Raw genomic sequence first — 22,814 nt, forward strand, 5'->3', positions numbered from 1 at the left:
AGAAATATTATTGAATCATAAATAACATTCAGTTGATTATACAAAGCCTACCAAAAGTCTGTTGCTACTGAACAAACTTGCACAGCACAGAAGAAAGCAGCAAGCTGAGAGCAAGAAGACATGGAGTCTGGTCAGGGAGAAGTTTGCAAAGTTGGAAATCAGAGAAAGACTTGCTGAAAATCTCTGGGTAAGGATAAAAAAGGTAAAAAACGAGGGTGATGTCATGGTAGGCCTCTACTACAGACCACCTAACCAGGAAGAAGAGGTGGGTGAGGCTTTAATTTAAACAACAAAATAATCCAAAGCACAGATCTTGGTGGTGATGGGGGACTTCAACTACCCAGACATCTGCTGGGAAAATAACACAGCAGGGCATAAATTATCCAACAAGTTCTTGGAATGTATTGGAGACAATTTTTTATTTCAGAAGGTGGAGAAAGCTACTAGGGGAGTGCCTGTTCTAAACTTGATTTTGACAAATATCAAATAGGGAGGAACTGATTGAGAATTTGAAAGTGGAAGGCATTTGGTGAAAGTGATCATGAAATGGTAGAGTTCATGATTCTGAGGAATGGTAGGAGAGAAAACAGCATAATAAAGATCATGGATTTCAAGAAGGCAGACTTTAGCAAACTCAGAGTTGGTAGGTAAGATAGACTTGCTTCCCATGGTAAGGGGAAAAATGATTCAGTGATTTTATAAGTTGTTTGCTAAGATGCAGATCTATTTGTTCTTGCCCCCTTTCCTTACCAAAGATAGCAATTTGATGGGTGAGGGCCCATAGGCTTTGACACCTCACTGGGCATCAACTTATCCTTTGTCTTTGAGAAACAGGTTTACCTACTCCCCAGACCTGTCTGGTAAACACACTTCAGTGATGATTTCATCTTATCTTCACAACTCCACATATAATGTTATGCACATTTTACCACAATATTATTGACCAGTGAGTTATTAGTTTTCAAATGACATGTCACGCGATGTATTTTGTACAAAAATTATTACAGTAGCATGTAGGGTGTGAGTACAGGGGTGCATTCGGTCCCACCAGTTTCCTTAAAGAGGCCAAGTGTGGGGGGAGTTCTCCAAAGGCTGGTGACTAAAAGGAATCCTCTCTCCAACTGACAGTAGAGGGACTGCAGAGCCACTCTGTAGCCACAGTCTGGCTGGAGGAGGAGTTGATGGTGTCCACCTTATAACTTTTCCCTAGTGGTTAGTGCACTCTCCCCTTGGATGTGGGAGAGACAGATTTCATTTTCCCCCTTTGTCTGATGAGTAGAAGGAATTTGAACAGAGCCTCCCATCTCTTAGAAGAGTGTTCTAACCACTGAGCCGTGGAACATTCTGGACAGTCTGATGTGGATCACCGGCAGACTCTCATGTTGAAGTTGGTCCACTGTGGATTGAACTATGAAAGAGTCCTGGGGGGAGAGGGCAAGTAAAGAGCAAGCAAGAGAGACAGACTCTGTAGCCTGGTGGATAAGGAACTCACCTGGGAGGTAGATGACCCAAGATCCAGTCTCCCTACTCAAATGACTGTAAGTATTTATCCAAAATGGAACTGCTTCACCAGCAGAGACTGAGGGTAACCCACATCAGATTATCCTATATCTCAATAGTTAGCACACACTCCTGGGAGGTAGGACTTGGCTAAAAGTTATCCGATGGACTCCTCCTTTGGCTGTTTTGTGTGAGATAAGCACCTAACCCACCTGACTCCGGGATGGGGGTTCCCAGTTGTAGATCTGTAGCATAGATACAGGTTTCAGAGTGGTAGCCGCGTTAGTCTGTATCAGCAAAAATAACAAGGAGTCTTTGTGGCACCTTAGAGGCTAATAAATTTATTTGGGAACAAGCTTTCATGGGTTAGAACCCACTTCATCAGATGAATGGAGTGAAAATACAGAAGCAGGTATAAATACATGAAAGGATGAGGGTTGCTTTACTAAGTCAGTCTAACGAGAAATCAATTAACAGCAGGATACCCAGGGAGGAAAAATAACTTTTGAAGTGGTAAAAGAGTGGTCCACTACAGACAGTTGACAAGAAGGTGTGAGTAACAGTAGAGAGAAATTAGTATTGTAACGACCCAACCACTCCCAGCCTCTATTCAGGCTTAATCTGATGGTATCCAGTTTGCAAATTAATTCCAGTTTTGCAGCTTCACACTGGAGTCTGTTTTTGAAGGTTTTTTGTTGAAGAATTGCCACTTTTAGGTCTGTTCGCCTACTGGTTTTTGAATGTTATGATGCTTGATGTCAGATTTGTGTCCATTTATTCTTTTGCGTAGAGACTGTCCGGTTTGGCCAATGTACTTGGCAGAGGGGCATTGCTGGCACATGATGGCATATATCCCCCAGGTTCCCATCTGCATCTTTAGGAACTTACTGTTAAAAATATGTCCCTTAGCCTAAATTCCATCCTATTTAGGCTCTGAAGTCTCCTAAGCACTTTGAAAATTTTAGCCCAGATTTGCGCAAAAAAAAAAAAAAAAAAATTACGTATTTAGCTGATGCTTCCATGACATATGTGATGATGACACAAAATAAGGGTAGGGTGGACTGACTGGGGTTAGAGCAGGTGTCTTAAAATATATTTGTAAAGCACTTATGGCACCTATATCGGACTCTTCATTATTATCTTTAATTAACAATAGAAACTGCACAGTTATAAAAACTATCTTCTGAACATTCATATTCCTGCTTGGTGCTATTAAACCAGTGGACCACAAGATGGCATAAGGGATTTATCTGCACAAACAAACTTGCAAAATTCCTTTGTCAGTTTCATTATAGAACTGTTAAATATTTAAGCTATAATTACTTCAGTTCAGAATAATTTGTTATGGTTCACTGCTTGCAGGATAAGTTAACGTCTATTATGTTTCATTTTTGTTTAGTTATGTTGTTGGTTCATGGAACTTTATGGAGACAAAGGTGGTGTTTATTTTAAAAAAAGAGATAAACTACAACAGCAAGAGTAAAAAACCGTGATTTAAATGCTTGCAGAACACTTGATTAAAGAATGAAGAAAATGTAATCAGGCATATTACAGGAAACACTATAATCATGAAAACAGGATTTGACTTCATAGTCTTATTTACAGAAGTCAGCAAGTACGTTCACTAGGGTAACAGAATCTTATGGAAAAGTCAGAATTAACATGTAAATTAACAAAACAAAATGAATGCCAGACAACTTGATAACTATAACAAAAATATAATCTATGAACTGTTTTAGAAACATTAATATCAATGCCAAATATTTTATATAACAGATGTGTAGTTAAATCAAATTTCAGTCCCAATGTCACACCAACTTTCGTAAAAAAAAATTAACCCAATTTTATATGTGCTCTTTCTTCTGCAACTGAAAATGTGAGATCACAAAAATAAAGCTTTTTCCTCTTCTTAACCATAATTGTTCTTTAGTTAGCACACATAATAAACTGCTGTTTGTGAGTGATGTTAGAGAGAACTGGTCTGGACGCAAACATAAAGAGGAATAATGTCCCAGCTTTTGTTGTTGTCATGGCAATTACCTGACTATGTTTGCTCCTGTACGGCTGGTCAGACTAATTCTCATCTTATATGGAGATAAGCATAAATGATTGAGAATGGAAGTTCAGAGTGCACCTGAAATCCATACAGAAGTGTGCACCTATGATCCTTTGCTGCCCAAAAAGTGCAATGCAAAGGAGAGAGAACGAAATCCATCCCACCCTCGGGATTTGGGGTCTGTGAATGTCAAGTGCAGAGCAGCTGGCGTGTGGAATCCATCCTCATCCCAGGGCCAGACTGCAAGACTACTGGGCAGTCCCCAGCAATTGCTGTTCCAGCCTTCTGTGTAGATTGTGAATTTGACTTTATCCCCACACAGGGAGTAAGAGACACCCCTTACACTACCTAGAGCTTGGTCTGGGGTGCTGTGCCCCTTACTTACTCCCTCAAACTTGGAATATAGGGACAGGAGTAGGAATATTGTAGTTTGCTGCTGATGCAGGTCAGCAACAAATTATTAAGCTCTTGGAGCAAGGATGGGAACTGTACTTTAGAGGGATGGTTCTAAGTGCCTTCAAGGGCTATTCCTCTACTAGCGCATTTTACAGCTTCAGGATTGTGTCTAAAGACACAATCTAGCCCCTATCTCTTGCTCATAGTGTTGAACAAATGAACTACAGGCTTGTTTCTTAAATACATGGGCAGCAGTCTATTAACATTTATTTTAATCATCCCTATATTTAGGAGAAAAAGAAAAAGTAATTGGATCACAGGTAAGGATAATTTCTCTCATTAATGACAATTTCATTGGCTGTCTTTTTTTCCATTGAAAAAATATTAACAATATTAGGGGCTTGATATTGAAAAGTAGGGTCCATTTTTGCAGGCACCACTTTGTGCACCCCAAATAATGATACCCACAAATGTTGATTTTTAGATTTCTGCACCTGTAAACCATGCCCTTGTAAATCCAACTGCACCTGCAGATCCTGCCCACAGACATCTAGTCATGTGCTTGAACTATGTCTGACACGGTAGCATTAGCCCTTGCAATTAACAGCAGGTTCACTTATTTGCACTCACAAAAAATGGAAGCTGAGTTGGAAGTCTTTTTAAAAGGCAGGCCCTTTGCCATAGCTAGACATGTCTGTGTGTTATGCAGAAATAAAGGCTTAAAGAATTAAATGTGGAGTTTTGTGCTTGTGAAGCCTAAACATTCTTCAGTTTCCAACCTCCTCTTGTATAGAAAAGAAAAAAAAAGTTACACGTGTTTGTTTCCTCTCTCTTTCAGCACCCTTTGCCCCCTCCAAGGTAAGCGTTCTAACATAGAACATGTATGCGTTTCCTTAATAGCTTTTTGGGGGGTGGTTAAGTAAAGTCATAATAAAACTAGTACACAAGCCCACCCCAATTAGTCATATCAATAAAATGTTTGGAGGTGAATTTACACATTATCATCTAATTAGTATTATTGGGACATTCCTACATTCTAAAACTAAGTTGGGTGCTAGGCAGAACAAAGGATTAGGTTCAGAAGCTTTGTACCTAGGACCCAGTCCTGCATCATTGAAGATAATGGGACATTTGCCATTGACTTGAATGAGAGAAGGATAAGGCCCCTAGTCAGGAAACCTGGGGTCTGATCCAGCTCCCACTGAAGTCAATGGAAAGATTCCTGTTGACTTCCGTGATTGCTGGATGAAGCCCCAGGGTTCTGTTCAATAGAACAATATTGCATTTTAATGACTGGTAACATTTTCCTTTTATTAATTTGCTTCATATACTCCAGACCTAAATCCTGCTCTTGTGGAACTTCGATAGGAATTTTTGTCATTTACTTTCATGACAAATGGATTGGGCTCTACTCTGCTAATATAAAGCAATTTTTTTATCTTGTATTTCAAAATCAATTTTCCCTTGTTGGTCCTTTTGTTTTCATCTAAGATTAACAATCATTATAAATAAAATATACTTTTGAAAGGACTGCCAAGCTGATTTTACTACACATACAGTGAATGCCATTAAAAGTATAAATAGCTTTGCAAACCATTAGTATTGCTGCAGTATTCATAATATTCCCTAAATTAAATATAGGGAATACAACTAATACTACAGTAAATGTATATCCTAGTAAACTCAAAGTCATACAAATGTAGTGATTTCAGTGTTCAACACTGTTTAAATATTAGTATATTTGTTATAGTTTGTGCTGTGGTAGTGTTGAGGATCCTTCATCGTGGACCGGGACCTCATTGTGGTAGGCCCGGTACTGTGTCCTGGTCATGTAATGGTAGGATTGCATCTAGAGGTCCTGACTAAGATCAGGGCCCTACTCAGCTAAGCATTGTCCAAATATATAATAAGAGATAGTCCTAATAAAATCCCAGTGCTCTACATGGGCAACCTGCAATTACTAGACTGTTTTATGTCCTCTTTACATCCTAATAGCTCTTCAAATTCAATTTTTGACTTTAGGCCTCCTAAGACACTTCCAAAGAAATATCAGCCACTTCCCCCAGAACCGGAGAGAGGCAACCAGCTGTCTCAAACAAGGAAAATATGTAGTCAGGCTCACACATTTCCAATGTCAGCAAAGAACACCAGGTAATGGTTACTAAGCATGTTTGTTTCCTTTTCTGTTCACCTTGCCAAGGACAAATTTTTGAGTCTCAGATACATTGTGTAAGAAAGACCTGAAAGTTTGAAACAGACCAAAATATGAAACCTGGACCCCTGACTGTATTAAAGAAAATGCCACTTCTTTAGCAGCCTTGAATTATTTTTATAAAGAGTAGCTTATGTTAGCTTAAGCTGATATTAACACTAAAAGCAAAGTGGGATGGTTTAGTCTGCGGAAGAGAAGAATGAGAGGGGATTTGATAGCTGCTTTCAACTACCTGAAAGGAGGTTCCAAAGAGGATGGATCTAGGCTGTTCTCAGTGGTAGCAGATGACAGAACAAGGAGGAATGGTCTCAAGTTGTAGTGGGGGAGATTTAGGTTGGATATTAGGAAAAACTTTTTCACTAGGAGGGTGGTGAAACACTAGAATGCATTACCTAGGGAAGTGGTGGAATCTCCTTCCTTAGAAGTTTTTAAGGTCAGGCTTGACAAAGCCCTGGCTGGGATTATTTAGGTGGGGATTGGTCCTGCTTTGAGCAGGGAGTGGGACTAGATGACCTCCGGAGGTCCCTTCCAACCCTTATATTCTATGATTCTGGGAAAAACAGAGCCAATTAGAAAAATGGGTGGAATTTTCATGAAAATTCTTGTGAAAATTTTGTCCCACTTCTTTCACTGAAATTTTGAAAATGACCAGCCATCTCTAAGTATAATAATTGTTTTTGTTTAACACAGATGGTGGACACAGTGGTATGCAAGCACAGAGAACGAGGTCCCTTCCAACCCTGATATTCTATGATTCTATGAATAAAACACAATCCCTGCCCCAAGGATCCTACTGTGTAGAGAGTAGTTCAGTCACATTTCCAGTCAGTTCTTGGCAGCCCTCCTGAATAGGGTGACCATACACCCCGTTTTGGCGGGGAGAGTCCCTTGTTTAAGCCCTGTCCCGTCCATCCCGATTTTTTTTTTCAAAAGGAGGCATTTGTCCTGTTTGCTCTTGCTGACTTGATCAGCTGGCAAGAGCAAATGGGACAAATGTCCACTTTTGTCAAAAAAGTGGTGTTCAGTATGGAGGAACATGTTGGGGGAGAGGGGAAGGCAAGTGGAGATGCCACCCCCATGCAGGGAAGAGGCACAGCTCGGGGGAGGCAGCATTCCAGCATGCTCGGGGCAGCAGGGTTCCAGCCACTGGGGCAAAAGTCTCCTGAGGGGGCCCCTGCAGGGGGCAACAGCCTTGCAGTGGGGGAGGGGGGCACACAGAGTTCCAGCGACAGGCAACAGCCTCATGGGGGTGGGGGCTTAGGCAAGCAGCTGGAGATGTCTTGTTTTCTCTGAGAAATATGGTCACCCTACTGCTGAACCTTCCAATAATAGTGCCAACTATGTTTAGTTTGAAGGGGACACAGAGTGCCAACTCATTTTACAAAGGACTACCCAGCAGTCCATCCCTATTCAACAAAGTACTTAAGCTTAAAATCAATGGAACTTAATCATATGCCTAAAGTTAAGGCCATACTTAAGTGCTTTGCTTCACAAAAATGGACTTAAGAACATGCTTATGTCTTTTTCTAAATGGTACCTAGGTGATTTTAAATAGGAGTTAGGCATCTAGATGCTCTGGAAAATTCTACAAGGCACTTATCTGCATCTTTAGGTGCATAAATACCTTAAAAACTCTGGTCATAAATCTGTTTTTAAATGGGACTTAGGCTTTGTCCATCAAATACAATTCATATGTAATCAAAAACAGATTTAAACTCTCCAGTGACAAAAGAGTAGGAAATCAATTCTGTTTTTGCACCTAGTCCAACTATTATATGAAATAAATAAAAGTTAATGTAAGAAATCTTGTAGAGCCACTCTCTCTCCCAACTATCCATGAGAGGTCACCTCTTCAGCAGGTGCATCGTCCACTGAAATCAAAAAGAGCTATTCCAGTGTGCATCAGCTGTAGCTCTGGAACAAAGAGCCAAAAGGCTGAACTTTAAGCTCATGCATAAATCCATTTCTATTCAGCAAAGCACTTCACTAGGACATTGACTTCAATAGGAGTTAATAGTTTTGCTGAATCAGGGCCTTGATGACTGTTGTCCACTTCTCTGTACTTGTTTGTATCTTGGGTTCCCCTTCTGCAGCCTTGTCTACACTACCACAGTAAATGGAGTTACCTAAGCTAAGTTAGTCAACGTAGCTTAGGTCGACTTACCATGGTTACCTAGGGAAGTGGTGGAATCTCCCTCCTTAGAAGTTTTTGGTGTCTACAGTGTGCTGCGTCAACTGGGGACGCTCTCCCGTCGACTTACCTTACTCTTCTCATTCTGCTTGAGTACCGGAATCGACCAGAGAGCGCTCTGCCATTGATTTAGCGGGTCTTCATTAGACCCGCTAAATCAACACCCACTGCATCGATTGCAGCAGCTCCGATCTACTGATAGTGTAGACATGGCCCTTCATTCTTCAGGGAACATATATTTATAGTTGAAATAAAAGTTAGTGATGTTTTTTGACAGGGTGGGAAAACTGTTTAGAAGAAATCTTGTAAGCATACAGATCTCCACCACCACATGCACATATATACTCCCAAAATATAAACATCTCAAATGGACATGTCTCATTTAGCATAATTAATTCCATTTATGCTACAGTTTTTATGGAAAACCCATAACTTTTTTCTCCAATTAATTTGTAGAAAATAAACAACTTCTGAATTTATATAGCAGTAAAACTCCTTACCATGGGTGATTCATTTTACTTTGATAATATCATCAACATATTTAAGTACTCAGAATTTTTATTTTACAATAATGAAATGTTTTGCATCTATTTCTTTCTTTTCTAGACACCTGGAGTTAAATGAAGTAAGTAGTAATCTTTGTATACATTATCAGCATAGAAAGTTAATAAAGACAAAATGTAGTAGTCTTAAAGCCACTGCTCCGTCAATGACAGATCCGTGTAAAGTTACTTGCTTAAATGAGATTTGTATACATGGTTTAAAGTTATCTTCCCGAGCATTTAGATAAGAATAGGAGTACTTGTGGCACCTTAGAGACTAACCAATTTATTTGAGCATGAGCTTTCGTGAGCCACAGCTCACTTCATCAGAGCTGTGGCTCACGAAAGCTCATGCTCAAATAAATTGGTTAGTCTCTAAGGTGCCACAAGTACTCCTTTTCTTTTTGCGAATACAGACTAACACGGCTGTTCCTCTGAAACCTTAGATAAGAATGTGTCTCATTCACGCAAACTGCTGTAGAGGTCTATGAAGGTTCAGCGGTACACACACATAAAAATTAGTAATTTTATTGCAGAAAAATATAAATTGTGCCCTTGTTCAACACATATTCTGAAAGACAGAAAACTGAAAACACAAGGATAGAGCTTGAAAAATAGGAATTTGCATTAATAAATGTTATAAAAATCAATAATAAGTAATAACTTCTCTATGGTTTGTGGGGGTTTTTAACTATCCTATAGGATTTTAAAAGAACATAATATCTACAATTCTATGCATCATTCAAATCCGTATAGAAAAGTTATTATTCTCTACTAAATCATATAGGTTTTACAGTAATTTTTATATTATACTACTACATTTCTATAACATTACATTTTATAGGATTTTTCTTTAATGTATTTTACAGTGTTGATTCTTCAAAATGTTCAATTTTCCTACGACTGGCAATCCTGACACCTGTCTAATAATAGTCTTTTTTTTTAAAAATGGGGAAATGAGGGACAATTGCAGTCCATACTGCCATGGGAATGTTTGCAGACTTTGGACGTTTGCTGCTACTCTGATGTACTAACTGCCACAGAATCACATCTGTCTTGGATTTCCCCACTATCCCATTCGTCAAATAAACTTCCTTATTAACCTTCTCAGATAAGAATGATGTAATCTGAAGGCTTGATTGTGCAACCATAAACTTTTTATAATAATTTGAAGTAGAAATAATCAAGAATACAAATTGCGGTATGAGAGCTGAAATTTTCTAGTTCCAACCAAGGTAAAAATACCTTGAGAATATTCTCTGTCTAGGGTTTTGCTATTTCATCCTCTACTACCTGTACACAACAGGAAGGTGAGCAGATGAAATAAATAAATAATAATAATCTTCCAGAAAGACCAACTTGGGGGGAAAATGGTCATTTTTTATTTTATCCATATGGAGTTCACCCAACCCCAATTATCTATAGGATTAATTTTTAAAAGCAGCTAATATATTTTTATCGACTCCACATTTATTTGCTGAATTATTACAAACCAGGTTATGATACAGTTACTTATTACAGCAGTTTACTGATGTCTAACATTCAGAACTGACGTGTTGGCAAGAAAGAAAAAGATGTTAGTATTTTTTGCTCTGGCTTCTCTTTGACATTTTGACTCATTACAGAAATAAAGTAATGAATATATTCTTAACAACAAATGGGAACCCATTCCAGTAATTAACCTACTCTGCTTGTACCCATGACAGCCACACTAATATTGGTGCAAAAATACTCATAATTAAGTTTAAAAAACAGAGGCCAGGTCTACACTGCAGATCTGTATCAATATAACTGTCGCTCCATGGTGTGAAAAATCCATACCCCTAAGCAGCTTAGTTATACCGACCTAACTCCCAGTGTAGACAGCGCTATGTCAACAGGAGAGCTTCTCCCATCAACATAGCTACCGCATCTTGCAGGAGTGGATTAACTACACCAACGGTGAAGTAGTATCTTCACTAGCCGTTACAGTGATGCATCTTCACGGGTGTACAATGTAGTGCTGTACATGAAGACAAGCTCAGATTTTCAGGACAAATGAGTGTTACACAATATGAAAAGAGATTTCAAATTAAATTACACTGTATTAATATAACCCCTATGACACAGATAGTGTGACTATAAACCCTTTTCCATTTATGAGCAATGAGAAAATGTAGTTAGGAAGTAATTTTTAATTAAGATTCAAAGTGCAAGGTGTATACTGATTGTAGAGGGTATTATCTTTTCTTTACTATTAATTTATGTTACTGAAGATACTCCTGTATGTTTAGTGGAAGAAAGTAACATCAAAATCACATAAAAGTCAAATTCCCATGGATGCAATTTAACTGACTTCAATGGAATTACTCCAGGGATGAATTTGATCCATTATGTTTATTATAGCAATTATTATTGTTTCAATTTTTGCACCATAGTATGTCCTGGTCAATACTGTTCATACAATACATTTTTAATGAAAGATAATCGCGCTATCAATGAGGTAGGCTCAAAAGAAAAATCCAGTTTTACTTAGAAGCATTTTATTTCGGTGCTTGATTTAATGGAAGATTAATTATGGAAACACCTGGCTAAATGCTAATCTCAGTTACACAGGCACAACATGGCTCACTTCATAAAGGTTGTAATGTTACTGTGAGCAGAATTTGATCCACTGTTTCAGTGAGCCCATTACCGGGACAAACTATGCTTTTAGTTACACCACTATATAAATCCAAAGTTCAGTGATGTTGGTGGAATTATGATCAGAATTTAGCTTGTGATTATATCAAAGTAAACATGTCATTTATATATATACACTTATATCCATATATGGATACATCCATCATGCCAATTTTTAAATCAAGATTTTTCTAAGATCTGCTCTAGTTGAAACAGGAATTCAGGGAAGTTCTATGGCATTTTTTATGCAAGAGATCAGACTAGATGATCACAATTGTCCTTTATGACCTTGTAATCAATGAATCTATGAGTATGCAGTTCATCACATAAGACATATATAGAAGGTTAATTCAAGTTGTATAGTTACTAATACTGAGGGCCTAATCCAGCTCTACTGAAGTCAATGGGAAGACTCCCAGTTATTTCAATGGGCTTTGGATCACTGCCCACTGAGGATGATTTGAAATATTGCTCCTTATCTTGCTCTCAGTCAAGAAATGGCAAAATTCCCCAACCACTTCACTGAATAAAGGAAGATTGGACAAATGACCAGGGAGGAGTATAAAAATATTGCTCAGGTATGCAGGAGTGAAATCAAGGCCAAATCACACTTGGAGTTGCAGCTAGCAAGGGATGTTAAGAGTAACAAGAAGGGTTTCTAGAGGTATGTTAGCAACAAGAAGGTGGTCAAGGAAAGTATGGGCCCCTTACTTAATGGGAGAGGCAACCTAGTAACAGAGGATGTGGAAAAAGCTAATGTACTCAATGCTTTTTTTGCCTCTGTCTTCATGAACAAGGTCAGCTCCCAGACTACTGCACTGAGCAGCACAGTATGGGGAGGAGGTGACCAGCCCTCTGTGGAGAAAGAATTGGTTCAGGACTATTAGAAAAACTGGATGAGCACAAGTCCATGGGGCCAGATGCGCTGCATCCGAGAGTGCTAAATGAGTTGACAGATGTGATTGCAGGGCCATTAGCCATTATCTTTGAAAACTCAAGGCAATCGGGGGAGATCCGGATGACTGGAAAAAGGCTAACGTAGTGCCCATATTTAAAAAAGGGAAGGAGGAGGATCCAGGAAACTACAGGCCAGTCACCCTTACCTTGGTCCCTGGAAAAATCATGGAGCAGGTCCTCAAGGAATCCATTCTGAAGCACTTAAAGGAGAGAAAAGTGATCAGGAACAGTCAGCATGGATTCACCAAGGGCAAGTCATGCTTGACTAATCTAATTGCCTTTATGATGAGACAACTGGCTCTGTGGATGAGGGGAAAGCAGTGGACGTGTTGTTCCTTGACTTTAGCAAAGCTTTTGATACGGTCTCCCACAGTATTCTTGCCAGCAAGTTAAAGCAGTATGGGCTGGATGACTGGACTATAAGGTGGATAGAAAGCTGGCTAGATTGTCAGGCTCAACAGGTAGTGATCAATGGCTCCATGTCTAGTTGGCAGCCAGTATCAAGCGGAGTGCCCCAAAGGTCGGTCCTGGGGCCAGTTTTGTTCAATATCTTCATTAATGATCTGGAGGATGGCGTGGACTGAGCCCTCAGCAAGTTTGCAGATGATACTAAACTGGGAGGAGTGGTAGATATGGTGGAAGGTAGGGATAGGATACAGAGGGACCTAGACAAATTAGAGGATTGGGCCAAAAGAAATCTGATGAGGTTCAACAAGGACAAGTGCAGAGTCCTGCACTTAGGACGGAAGAATCCCATGCACCGCTACAGACTAGGGAATGGCGCAGCTGCAGTTCTGCAGAAAAGGACCTAGGGGTTACAGTGGACAAGTAGCTGGATATGAGTCAACAGTGTGCTGTTGTTGCTAAGAAGGCCTATGGCATTTTGGGCTCTATAAGTAGGGGCATTGCCAGCAGATCGAGGGACGTGATCTTTCCCCTCTATTCGACATTGGTGAGGCCTCATCTGGAGTACCGTGTCCAGTTTTGGGCCCCACAGTACAAGAAGGATGGGGAAAAATTGGAAAGTGTCCAGTAGAGGGCAACAAAAATGATTAGGGGACTGGATGGAACACATGACTTATGAGGAGAGGCTGAGGGAACTGGGATTTTTTTAGTCCACAGAAGAGAAGAATGAGGGGGGATTTGATAGCTGCTTTCAACTACCTGAAAGGGGGTTCCAAAGAGGATGGATCTAGACTGTTCTCAGTGGTACCAGATGACAGAACAAGGAGGAATGGTCTCAAGTTGCAGTAGGGAAGGTTTAGGTTGGATATTAGGAAAAATTTTCATTCGGAGGATGGTGAAGCACTGGAATGCATTACCTAGGAAGGTGGTGGAATCTCCTTCCTTTGAGATTTTTAAGGTCAGGCTTGACAAAGCCCTGGCTGGGATGATTTAGTTGGGGATTGGTGTGTCTCTAATGTAGTTGCACCAGGCATGCATCTGACTTACCAAGTAGTATATTTGGCCCAAGTGAGGTATGCTAAATCACACCTGTCCTGTGGTAAGAAGCAGGTGGAGCAAACAAATATAAAAAATAGTATATTATTGTCACTGAAAGCTTCCAATATTCACTATCTATTTTATCATTCTATATAGGCACCTGGAAAAGGAAGAGGTTAGTACTTAACAGTATATTGCAGATTCCCTGTTTTTTCCTTCTTATTGTAAGAACAACAAATTCTGGGCCAAATCTTCAAATAGTGTAAACTGGTGTCATCTTTTGAATTCATCTTTTGAATACAGCAGCCGAGGGTCTGGTCTTATATTCCGATTATTTCTTTTAGAATGAAAGTGACAGCCAAAATTTCATAGTGGATGATGCATAAAAGTAGAGTATTAAACTAAAGCCTTCATGTATACAACATGAAGAAGAGAAGAGAGAAGTTTAGAATACCTGTACAGTGATGGAAAGCTTATCTGGAGAAGGACTCTAAAATGGAACTAACAAAATCTCTCTGTGTAACAACAGTATCACACTTACTTCTCATGTCAAATCTAATTTAAGGCTTGGATTTCTCAAGGAGCCACAGGCCAGATTTTTGAAGACATTTAGATGTCTATAGATGTAGATGGGCACATGGTGGGATTTACAGAAGCACCTAGGCAGCTAACTTCCATTGATTTCAGTGGGAGTTAGACCCTTTGTGGCATTATCAAAAACCTATCTGTCTCTCTAGGTCCCTTTATACCTTTAAAAGTTTGCCCCCAGGTACCCAACTTGTATTGAATTCTAATGGATTTGGGTGCCCCTCTCATTTAGGGTGCTTTCAAATTCCTACCTGAAAAAGCATAAATACTTCAAAGTAACAAGAAGATACATTGTTCATTCCCTGACATTTATACCTCCATATGACAGAGTTCCTTACTTTTTGGGGGGCCTGATTTCTTTCCCTTTGAGGTCAATGGCATAATTCTCATTGACTTACACAGAAAACAGCATTGGTCCATTAACATGAGGATTAATTCCACCCATCTGTTACAGGGAGAGAAGGATATTTTGTATTCTTCTAGGGAGCATTCTGCATTACTTACCTTTACATTACTCCTTGTTTGGTATCAGGAAAGCTTCTGATGTTACCTTGTAAACTATATGCCAGTCAGCTCTGGAATAAATTATTCCCATTTATGTCAATAGTTTAGCTCATTTACATCAGGGATGAATTTGGCCCATTAGCTTTTTTTACTGAATCACTTTGTAGTATACATGAATATAGATTAATTTCCTTCTTTCATTACTGTGATTAGGTGCATTCTTACTTGTATTTAGTGCTGTGCAATTTACATGCGTAAAGGAATAATATGTTCTTATTTATGAAATTCCAGATATCAGCAGGGAAGTTGAATTATCTTTCCAAACACGACAGCAAAAAACAAAATATCCTGCATCCAGGTAGGAATATAAGAATTGCATGAGCTTGTACTAGATGGTTCAGAAGAAATAAAAACCCCTACACCTGGAAACCTATGCAGTACCATACCACAGAGGCATGATTACTTTCTAATACCATTATGTAATTACACCCTGAAACACGACATTTGATGGTCATTGTAATTTTAATTCAAGCTATTGTAACTACAGATGCTCTTCCTATTTATAGTCTTACTGAATTCAGTGCTTCAATAATAACTTATGACAGTGAGTTTCATATATTATGTAAAGAAGAAATTTTCTTGTATATTCTCTGTATTTTGTTCCCTGTTCCTTTCATTGGAAGGTGCCTTGTTCTTCTTAATAAGGAACATCTTTTTGGCCTTCTCTAGACAAGTCACTGTTATATAGATCTGTTATAATTTTTCTGTCTTTTCCCCATTCTAACCCTCATAAGCCTTTTCAACCTCTCTTTGAATACCACTCATACCCCCTTTCTCAATTATTTTTGACACACAAAAAGACGGGGTAGGGAAATTTGAAGTATATAATGATTTAACTTTTGTCCTTCAAAAGATACCATACTAGCATTTTGTACTCACCGACTGTTAATGGTTCACAAAACAGGTCCTATTTTTTTTCAACTACTTGAGGAGAAAGGTATTATACAGTATGAGTAAGTGTGGCAGAACATAGCCCTTAATTGTTTGTGACTAGAATCTTGGTTTATGGAACCAGTGGTCCTGTAATTTGCAATTATTCAGTCAAGGTCCTTTCAAATTAAAGAATGTTAAAGACATACAGGTCCTGATCCAATGCCAACTGAAGTCAATAGACTCCCATTGCATTGGAACCAGCCCATAGATTTCACAGATACTAGCAAAGACCAGGCTTTATTCAACTAAGGAGTCTTCCAAGCAGTGAATACACATAGGTGACTGGTAACTGCTGATAGTGTGGGGGCACGACAAGCCACCCCTCGCCACCATCAACTTCCTGGTGACTGCCAAGGCACCATCCAGCAACACCCTCTTGACCATGTCGCCCCCCCTGACCATGGTACCCTGGGCAGCTGATATGTCGCCCACCCTTAAGGCCAGCCCTGGCAGGTCCAGTCTTAGGAAAAATGGTGTCCTGGGCAAACTTGTATTTTGGTGCCCTGACCCCTGCTGCCTTCCTCCGGACCTTCACCCCTCCCCATTGCCTCTGGACCATGCTGCCTCCCCCCGTCCTCCAATTTCCTCTGGCCCCCCACTGCCTCCCCAGACTCCCCACCCACGACCATCACCCTGGCTCCTACTGCCTCCCTGGACTTCCCACCCACCCACGACCATCACCCCGCCTCCCCTGGATCCTGCTTCCTCCCTCCCCCACCCCCATTACTCCAACTGACTCCCCAAGCTCCCTTCTGCACACCCCAGGATAGTCCACATATGTACTTGAGCAGATAAGTGTGGCTGCCAGGAGGATTGAGGGCGGGGGGACATGTGACCTCCCCTGTCCTCCGATGCCTATGCATGTGCAGCAAGCTCAATACACATTAGGATTTGATTTCAATAGCACTATTTGAGATTTGTGGCTAAAATTCAAGATACAAATGAGTAAAACCAGTTTAAGCCAAAAATCCCATGGGAAACTTTGACCAATGCACAAATGTTGGTTTAAGGAAATGTTCCTGTTCAGAGACACATGCAGGGGTTCCCTAAAATACAATCATGCAGAGGTATGAGAGTCCATAATGTTTTTCCCCTGTATTACAGAGGTAGTCCTCCGTCAATGATGTGTCATAGGTTGTTTACATTAGGATTGAATTTGGCACAGTGACTTTACTGCCAAAAATTCAAGCTTAACTTGATTTCTGAAAAATCAAGCTGTGGCTTTCTTTTGCTTGATACAGAGTCACCCTTGTGACCTGTGTGAATCCAAGTGAAACTTGATTGAGTTGCACTTTGTATTTGAGATCATTCAAACCTAAAACTCAGAGCAAAAGTCAGGGGATGTGAATCCATAAGAAGCACAAACTGATGGAAAAGTTTTATGAACCCCCACAAACTGAGATAACCAACTATCACATATAGAGAGGAGAGCAACAAAAATGACTAAAAGGTCTAGAAAACGTGACCTATGAGGAAAGATTGAAAATATGGGTTTCTTTAGAGAAGACTGAAGGAGTATATGATAACAGTCTTCAAGTATGTAAAAAGTTATAAAGAGGAGAGTGATAAATTGTTCTCCTTATCTGCTGAGGACAGGACAAGTAGTAATGGGCTTAAATTGCAGCAAGGAAGATTTAGGCAAGACATGGGGAAAAACTCCCTAACTGTAAGGGTAATTAAGCACCTGAACAAGTTACCTATGGTGGTTGTGGAATATCTATTACTGGAGGTTTTTAAGAACGGGTTAGATAAACACCTGTCAGGCATGGTCTAGATCAGTGGTTCTCAATCCATAGGCCACTTGCGGCCCAATCAGAACAAAGCTGAGGCTCAAGTGACATTCTCAGGGCCATACAGGTAATATATATATATATATATATATATATATATATATATATATATATATATTGTGTAGATGCAACCCACATAACACAGAGAGCTGCATATGCGGCCCATAATGGTAAATCGGTTGAGAATCACTGGTCTAGATCATTCTTAGTCCTGCCTCAGTGCAGGGGATTGGACTAGATGACCTATCAAGGTCCCTTCCAGTCCGGCATTTCTATGATTCTATATTATCACCAAATTTAGAACATGATCCAAAGCCAATGGAGAGATTACCATTAAACAGGCTTTGAATGAGGCCCTATTATTTACCAATTACAGTGCAGAGTTGTTCCCTATAGTATAGTTTTTATTGCTTTAGCCAATCGTTTTTTTATAAAAAAATTCTGAAGCGATGAGTCTTCCACTTTTCTAATCCATGGTATATATGTGTGAGCAGTCTCTGTCTTTAATATATACAGCATACTGTGACCAGAGTCCCAATGGGGGCCAGCTATGATCACTCAATTAGGGTGAACTGCAAAGAATGGGGCAGACAGTCCCTAGAAGCTGGTGGATATTCCAATACTTAGATTTACCAAGCCAGTATAAAACAGCTTCTTTATTACCTTACTGGTTACTCAGAAGTCCAAACAACACAGTTTCCTTAAAGTGATCCAGCCACCTAAGTCAAATATGAAGATTCCTGAAAATCTTATTTCATCATATAAAAGAAAAGGTTCTACGAATCCCAAAGGATCAGACACATTACCTCACAGGTTAATGAATGTTTCAAATCTTACCCAAATTCTACAACCAATTCTTATTAACTAAACTAAAATTTATTAAAAACAAGAGAGAGAGTATGGTTTAAAAAAAATCAATATACATACAGACATGAGTTCAATTCTTAAGATTCAGATTCATAACAGATGATGAGCTTTGTAGTTGTAAAGAGTTCTTTTAGAAATAGTTCATCAGTTATAGCCCAATGTCCAAATATGTTCAGGGCATACCAGCATAACTAGGACCTCAGTTTTGTGACTCAAACTTCACCTGATGAAGCCAAAGCAGATCTGAGATGACAGAATCAGGACCCAAGGATCTTGTATACAATTTCATGTCCTCTTTGACAAGTTGGGAGTTCCTCCAGGAACAAAAGGCAATTAGGATGACTTTGAAGGAGGTCCATTACTGGTACTTAACTATAGAATTAACATAAGGCAATTTGCTTGTTCCTCCACCATTCACAGATTATTTGCTATACATTTCAAAGAGAGATGAATACAGAGATATTCTGCGTTTACAATTCATTTAAATGCTAGGATGTTCTTCTGATCTCTGAATTATCAGAATACAGCATAGACAGGGACCGCTGATTACATTGTCCACCCAACTCATATATATGTAAATACACAAAAACATTATCTCTCCACATGTCTTTTCAGGGTTGTTTATTTTGCAGGATGTTTAACCTTTTCTAGCCATGCATCACAATAAAAAATTCCAAAGTGATGAGTCTTCCACTTTTCTAATCCATGGTATTTATTTGTGAGCAGTCTCTGTCTCTAACATAGCTATATAACATACAATCATTGTCAAGAACAAATCATATCAAACCAACCTAATAGCTTTCTTTGACAGGGTAACAAGACATGTGGATGGAGGGAAGCAGTAGATGTGATATATCTTGATTTTAGTAAGGCTTTTGATACTGTCTCACATGTCCTTCTCATAAACAACTTAGGGAAATATAATGTAGATGGAGCTAATATAAGGTGGGTATGTACCTGGTTGGAAAAACATTCCCAGAGAGTAATCATCAGTGATTCACAGTTAAGCAGTAAGGGCATATAGAATGGCATCTGGCAGGGATTGGTCTGGATCTGACTCTGTTCAATATCTAGATAAAAATGATTTAGATCATGGCTGAGAAGAGTACACTTAGAAAGTCTGTGGATAATACCAAGCTGGTGGGGGTTGCTTTGGAGGATAGGATTAAAATTCAAAATGATCTGGACAAACTGGGGAAATGGTCAAAAAGTAAATAGGATGAAATTCAATAAGTACTCCATTTAGGAAGGAACAATCAATTACACACACACAAAATGGGAAATGACTGCATAGGAAAGAGTACTGCAGAAAGAGGCCTGAGGGTTATAGTGGATCACAAGCTAAATATGAGTCCACAGTGTAACAGTGTTATCAAAAAAGTGAACATAATGCTGGGATGTATCAGGAGTGTTGTAAGCAAGACCCAAGAAGTAATTCTTCCACTCTACTCCATGCTGATAAGGCCTCAACTGAAGTATTGTAACCAGGTTTGGGTGCCACATTTCAGAAAAGATGTGGACAAATTGGAGAAAGATCAGAAGAGAGCAACAAAAATGATTAAAGTCTAGAAAACATGACCTATGAGGGAAGATTAAACAAAACCAATTTTTTCAGCCTGGAGAAGAAAAGATTGAGGGGGGACATAACAGTTTTCAAATACAAAGGTTGTTGCAAGGAGGAGGGTGAAAATTGTTCTAGTTAACCTCGGAGGATAGGACAAGATGCAATGGGCTTAAATTGCAGCAAGGGAGGTTTAGGTTGGTCATTCAAAAAAAATTCCTAACTCTCACGGTAGATAAGCACTGGAATAAATTGCCTAGGGAGTCTCCCTCATAATAGGTTTTTATGAACAAGTTAGACAAACACATGTCAGGAATGGTCTAGTTATTACATAGTTCTGTCTTGCATACAGGGGACTGGACTAGATGACCTACTGAGGTCCCTTCCAGTCCTACACTTCTAGGATTCTATGACTGTGGTTCCTATGCACCAACCTTTAACACTTTTTAATTTCCCTTTGTAGTCATTAGAGCTCAAACTTAGAAATTTTTTCATGCTACATTCATCTCACACTTTCCTTGTCTTCATTCTTAATGTTTAAACAGATTATTTTAATACAAATTCATCCCTGATGGAACTCAATGGCATTTAGACTTTCCATATTTTTCATCTTTGCATATATGCAATATCACAATCCATAACAAATTGAGCATTTGCACTTACTTAACATTATTTAACTACTTTCTCCTAGCCCTCCTTGTATGCTGAGTAGTAAAAGTTTTCAAGGCTCAGGTAAGAATCCTAAGATTCCATACAAAAAACCCCTGTAAAACAGGAATGGATAAGTCCTAGTCCACACAAATATATGTACAAATACTTCTATGATGAACTAGAAAATAGTTGTATTATTTTTGATTAATACAATGAGTGCCTATGTGTTTGTTTATGATGAGTTACTTGCTATGGAGTTAAGATCAAAAAGGGTTGTTAAAGTAAAACAGTGACACAGATATGAGTCCTTGGGGAAACACTAGGGAAGCTGTTTATTTGGGGATGCCCTCTATGTGGCTCTATCCAAGTTAAAAATAGCTTACTCTTTCCAAGGCTAAGCTCAGGACAAAGGAGATATTTAACCATTACATGGCTCTGGGCCTACAAAAAGGAGAAAGTGTGGATAAGATAACTCAGGCAACCCCAGGGAGCGTCAGTGAGAGAGGACAGTCATACAAGGTGACACACAAAGAGAGAGAGAGCATGCTGAAAGCAGTAAAGTCTGCTTCTCCCAACCACAGGTGGGGATTAGCTGAGCTGAGGGGAACTTACAGATTCTTTTAAGGAAAGATTAAGGTGTAGGCAAGGGGAAAAACAGAAGAACCTCAAAGATACGAACACCAGAGTCACGGACTGACCAGTCAACCGAACACCATGTGAAACCGGAAGTAACCAATCAGGCATCAACAGAGAGTAAAAAAAATAAAAGAAAAACCAAGTACTGTACTGTGCCTGTATTGCATCTTAAAGGTAGGCACATCTGGGCTGCCTGCCCTCCAGGCCCCCACCCTCGCAGGGCAGCCGCTTACAGCAAGACGCTGGGAGGGGGCTATGCTGTTTTTATTCGTTCTCCACTGGCCAGGAGGGAGACACACCGTTTACACCCATCCACCCACCCCTGCCCAGAGGGGGGCAAGCTTGCAAACTCATGCTGGGGCTGAGTAAGTTGCTCAGCAGCTGCTGAATCCTGGCCTGGAGTGTCAGCTGCTGGAACTGGAGCCCAAACTGCGCTTTGTTCAGCAAACATGGCTGGGGAACAGGGAGGCCCAAAGATCCAGTCTAAGCGGGTGCACTGAGGGGTACACACAAGAGGGATAAAGAGTGGTCTACGGTGTGGCTGGCCCAGTAACTGTGACAGCTTTGTTCAGTTCTATTCATTTTCTCTGCATCTTTCTGGTTCTGATTACCAGCACTGAATGCATCATTCAAGAGCAGTCTCCTCAGAGTCACACAGAGAGAAATACTCATTTCTCCAATCAGAAAAGGAGGCTTCTTCATAAAAGCATAGGCCTTTTTATTGCCAAATCACATTGCAAACAGATCAAACCTGCTGTCCACTATCACCCCTGGATAACCTGTGTTGGTAAAATGAAGACCAATTTTTATGTGACCCCAAAATTTTATTTGGCTCATCCCTACTTACTGGTTAGTAAGATTGTTGTTTACAGTAATGTTCCCATAACAACACACACACACTAAAAAAAACCCAAAAACCCTCTACTAACCAAACAGGCAAGGAAGAAAGAACAAAATATCTCTTTCTTTCAACCTTAGAAAAGCAGTCAGCTATTATGGGGATCGGAGCCACATATTTATCTAATTAGGTAGCTAGATAGAATGTGAGCAGGGTTATTGTTATCACCTACTCTCCAGGGTTGGTTATAAAAGAATGGGACCCCTACTGTCTAAGCAGAAGACTTTACGATCAGTTTGTAATTAGTTGAATGTAGACAGGATGTCTTTCAGGCACAAACACCTGCTAAAGGGAATATCTCCTTGTATTGTCTCTACATTTACAGGCTGATGTATGAACAGTCTTTGGGTTAACGTATAAGAACCACA

At 39.7% G+C, this 22,814-nt stretch overlaps 1 protein-coding gene across 1 annotated transcript in view; it reads left to right on the forward strand.

The window, feature by feature from the left end:
* The window catches only part of CLNK (cytokine dependent hematopoietic cell linker), a 101,247-nt gene that overhangs the window by 58,396 nt on the left and 20,037 nt on the right, over window positions 1-22,814 (forward strand). Inside the window, exons 9-15 of the mRNA XM_048848564.2 lie at window positions 4,244-4,272; window positions 4,791-4,810; window positions 5,975-6,103; window positions 8,962-8,980; window positions 14,115-14,133; window positions 15,342-15,408; window positions 20,953-20,993. Of these exons, the coding sequence (XP_048704521.2) occupies window positions 4,244-4,272; window positions 4,791-4,810; window positions 5,975-6,103; window positions 8,962-8,980; window positions 14,115-14,133; window positions 15,342-15,408; window positions 20,953-20,993 (324 nt within the window). The remainder of the gene's footprint in view (window positions 1-4,243; window positions 4,273-4,790; window positions 4,811-5,974; window positions 6,104-8,961; window positions 8,981-14,114; window positions 14,134-15,341; window positions 15,409-20,952; window positions 20,994-22,814) is intronic.

The sequence above is a fragment of the Caretta caretta genome, chromosome 4 (assembly GCF_965140235.1).
Source record: "Caretta caretta isolate rCarCar2 chromosome 4, rCarCar1.hap1, whole genome shotgun sequence".
Lineage (NCBI taxonomy): Eukaryota > Metazoa > Chordata > Testudines > Cheloniidae > Caretta > Caretta caretta.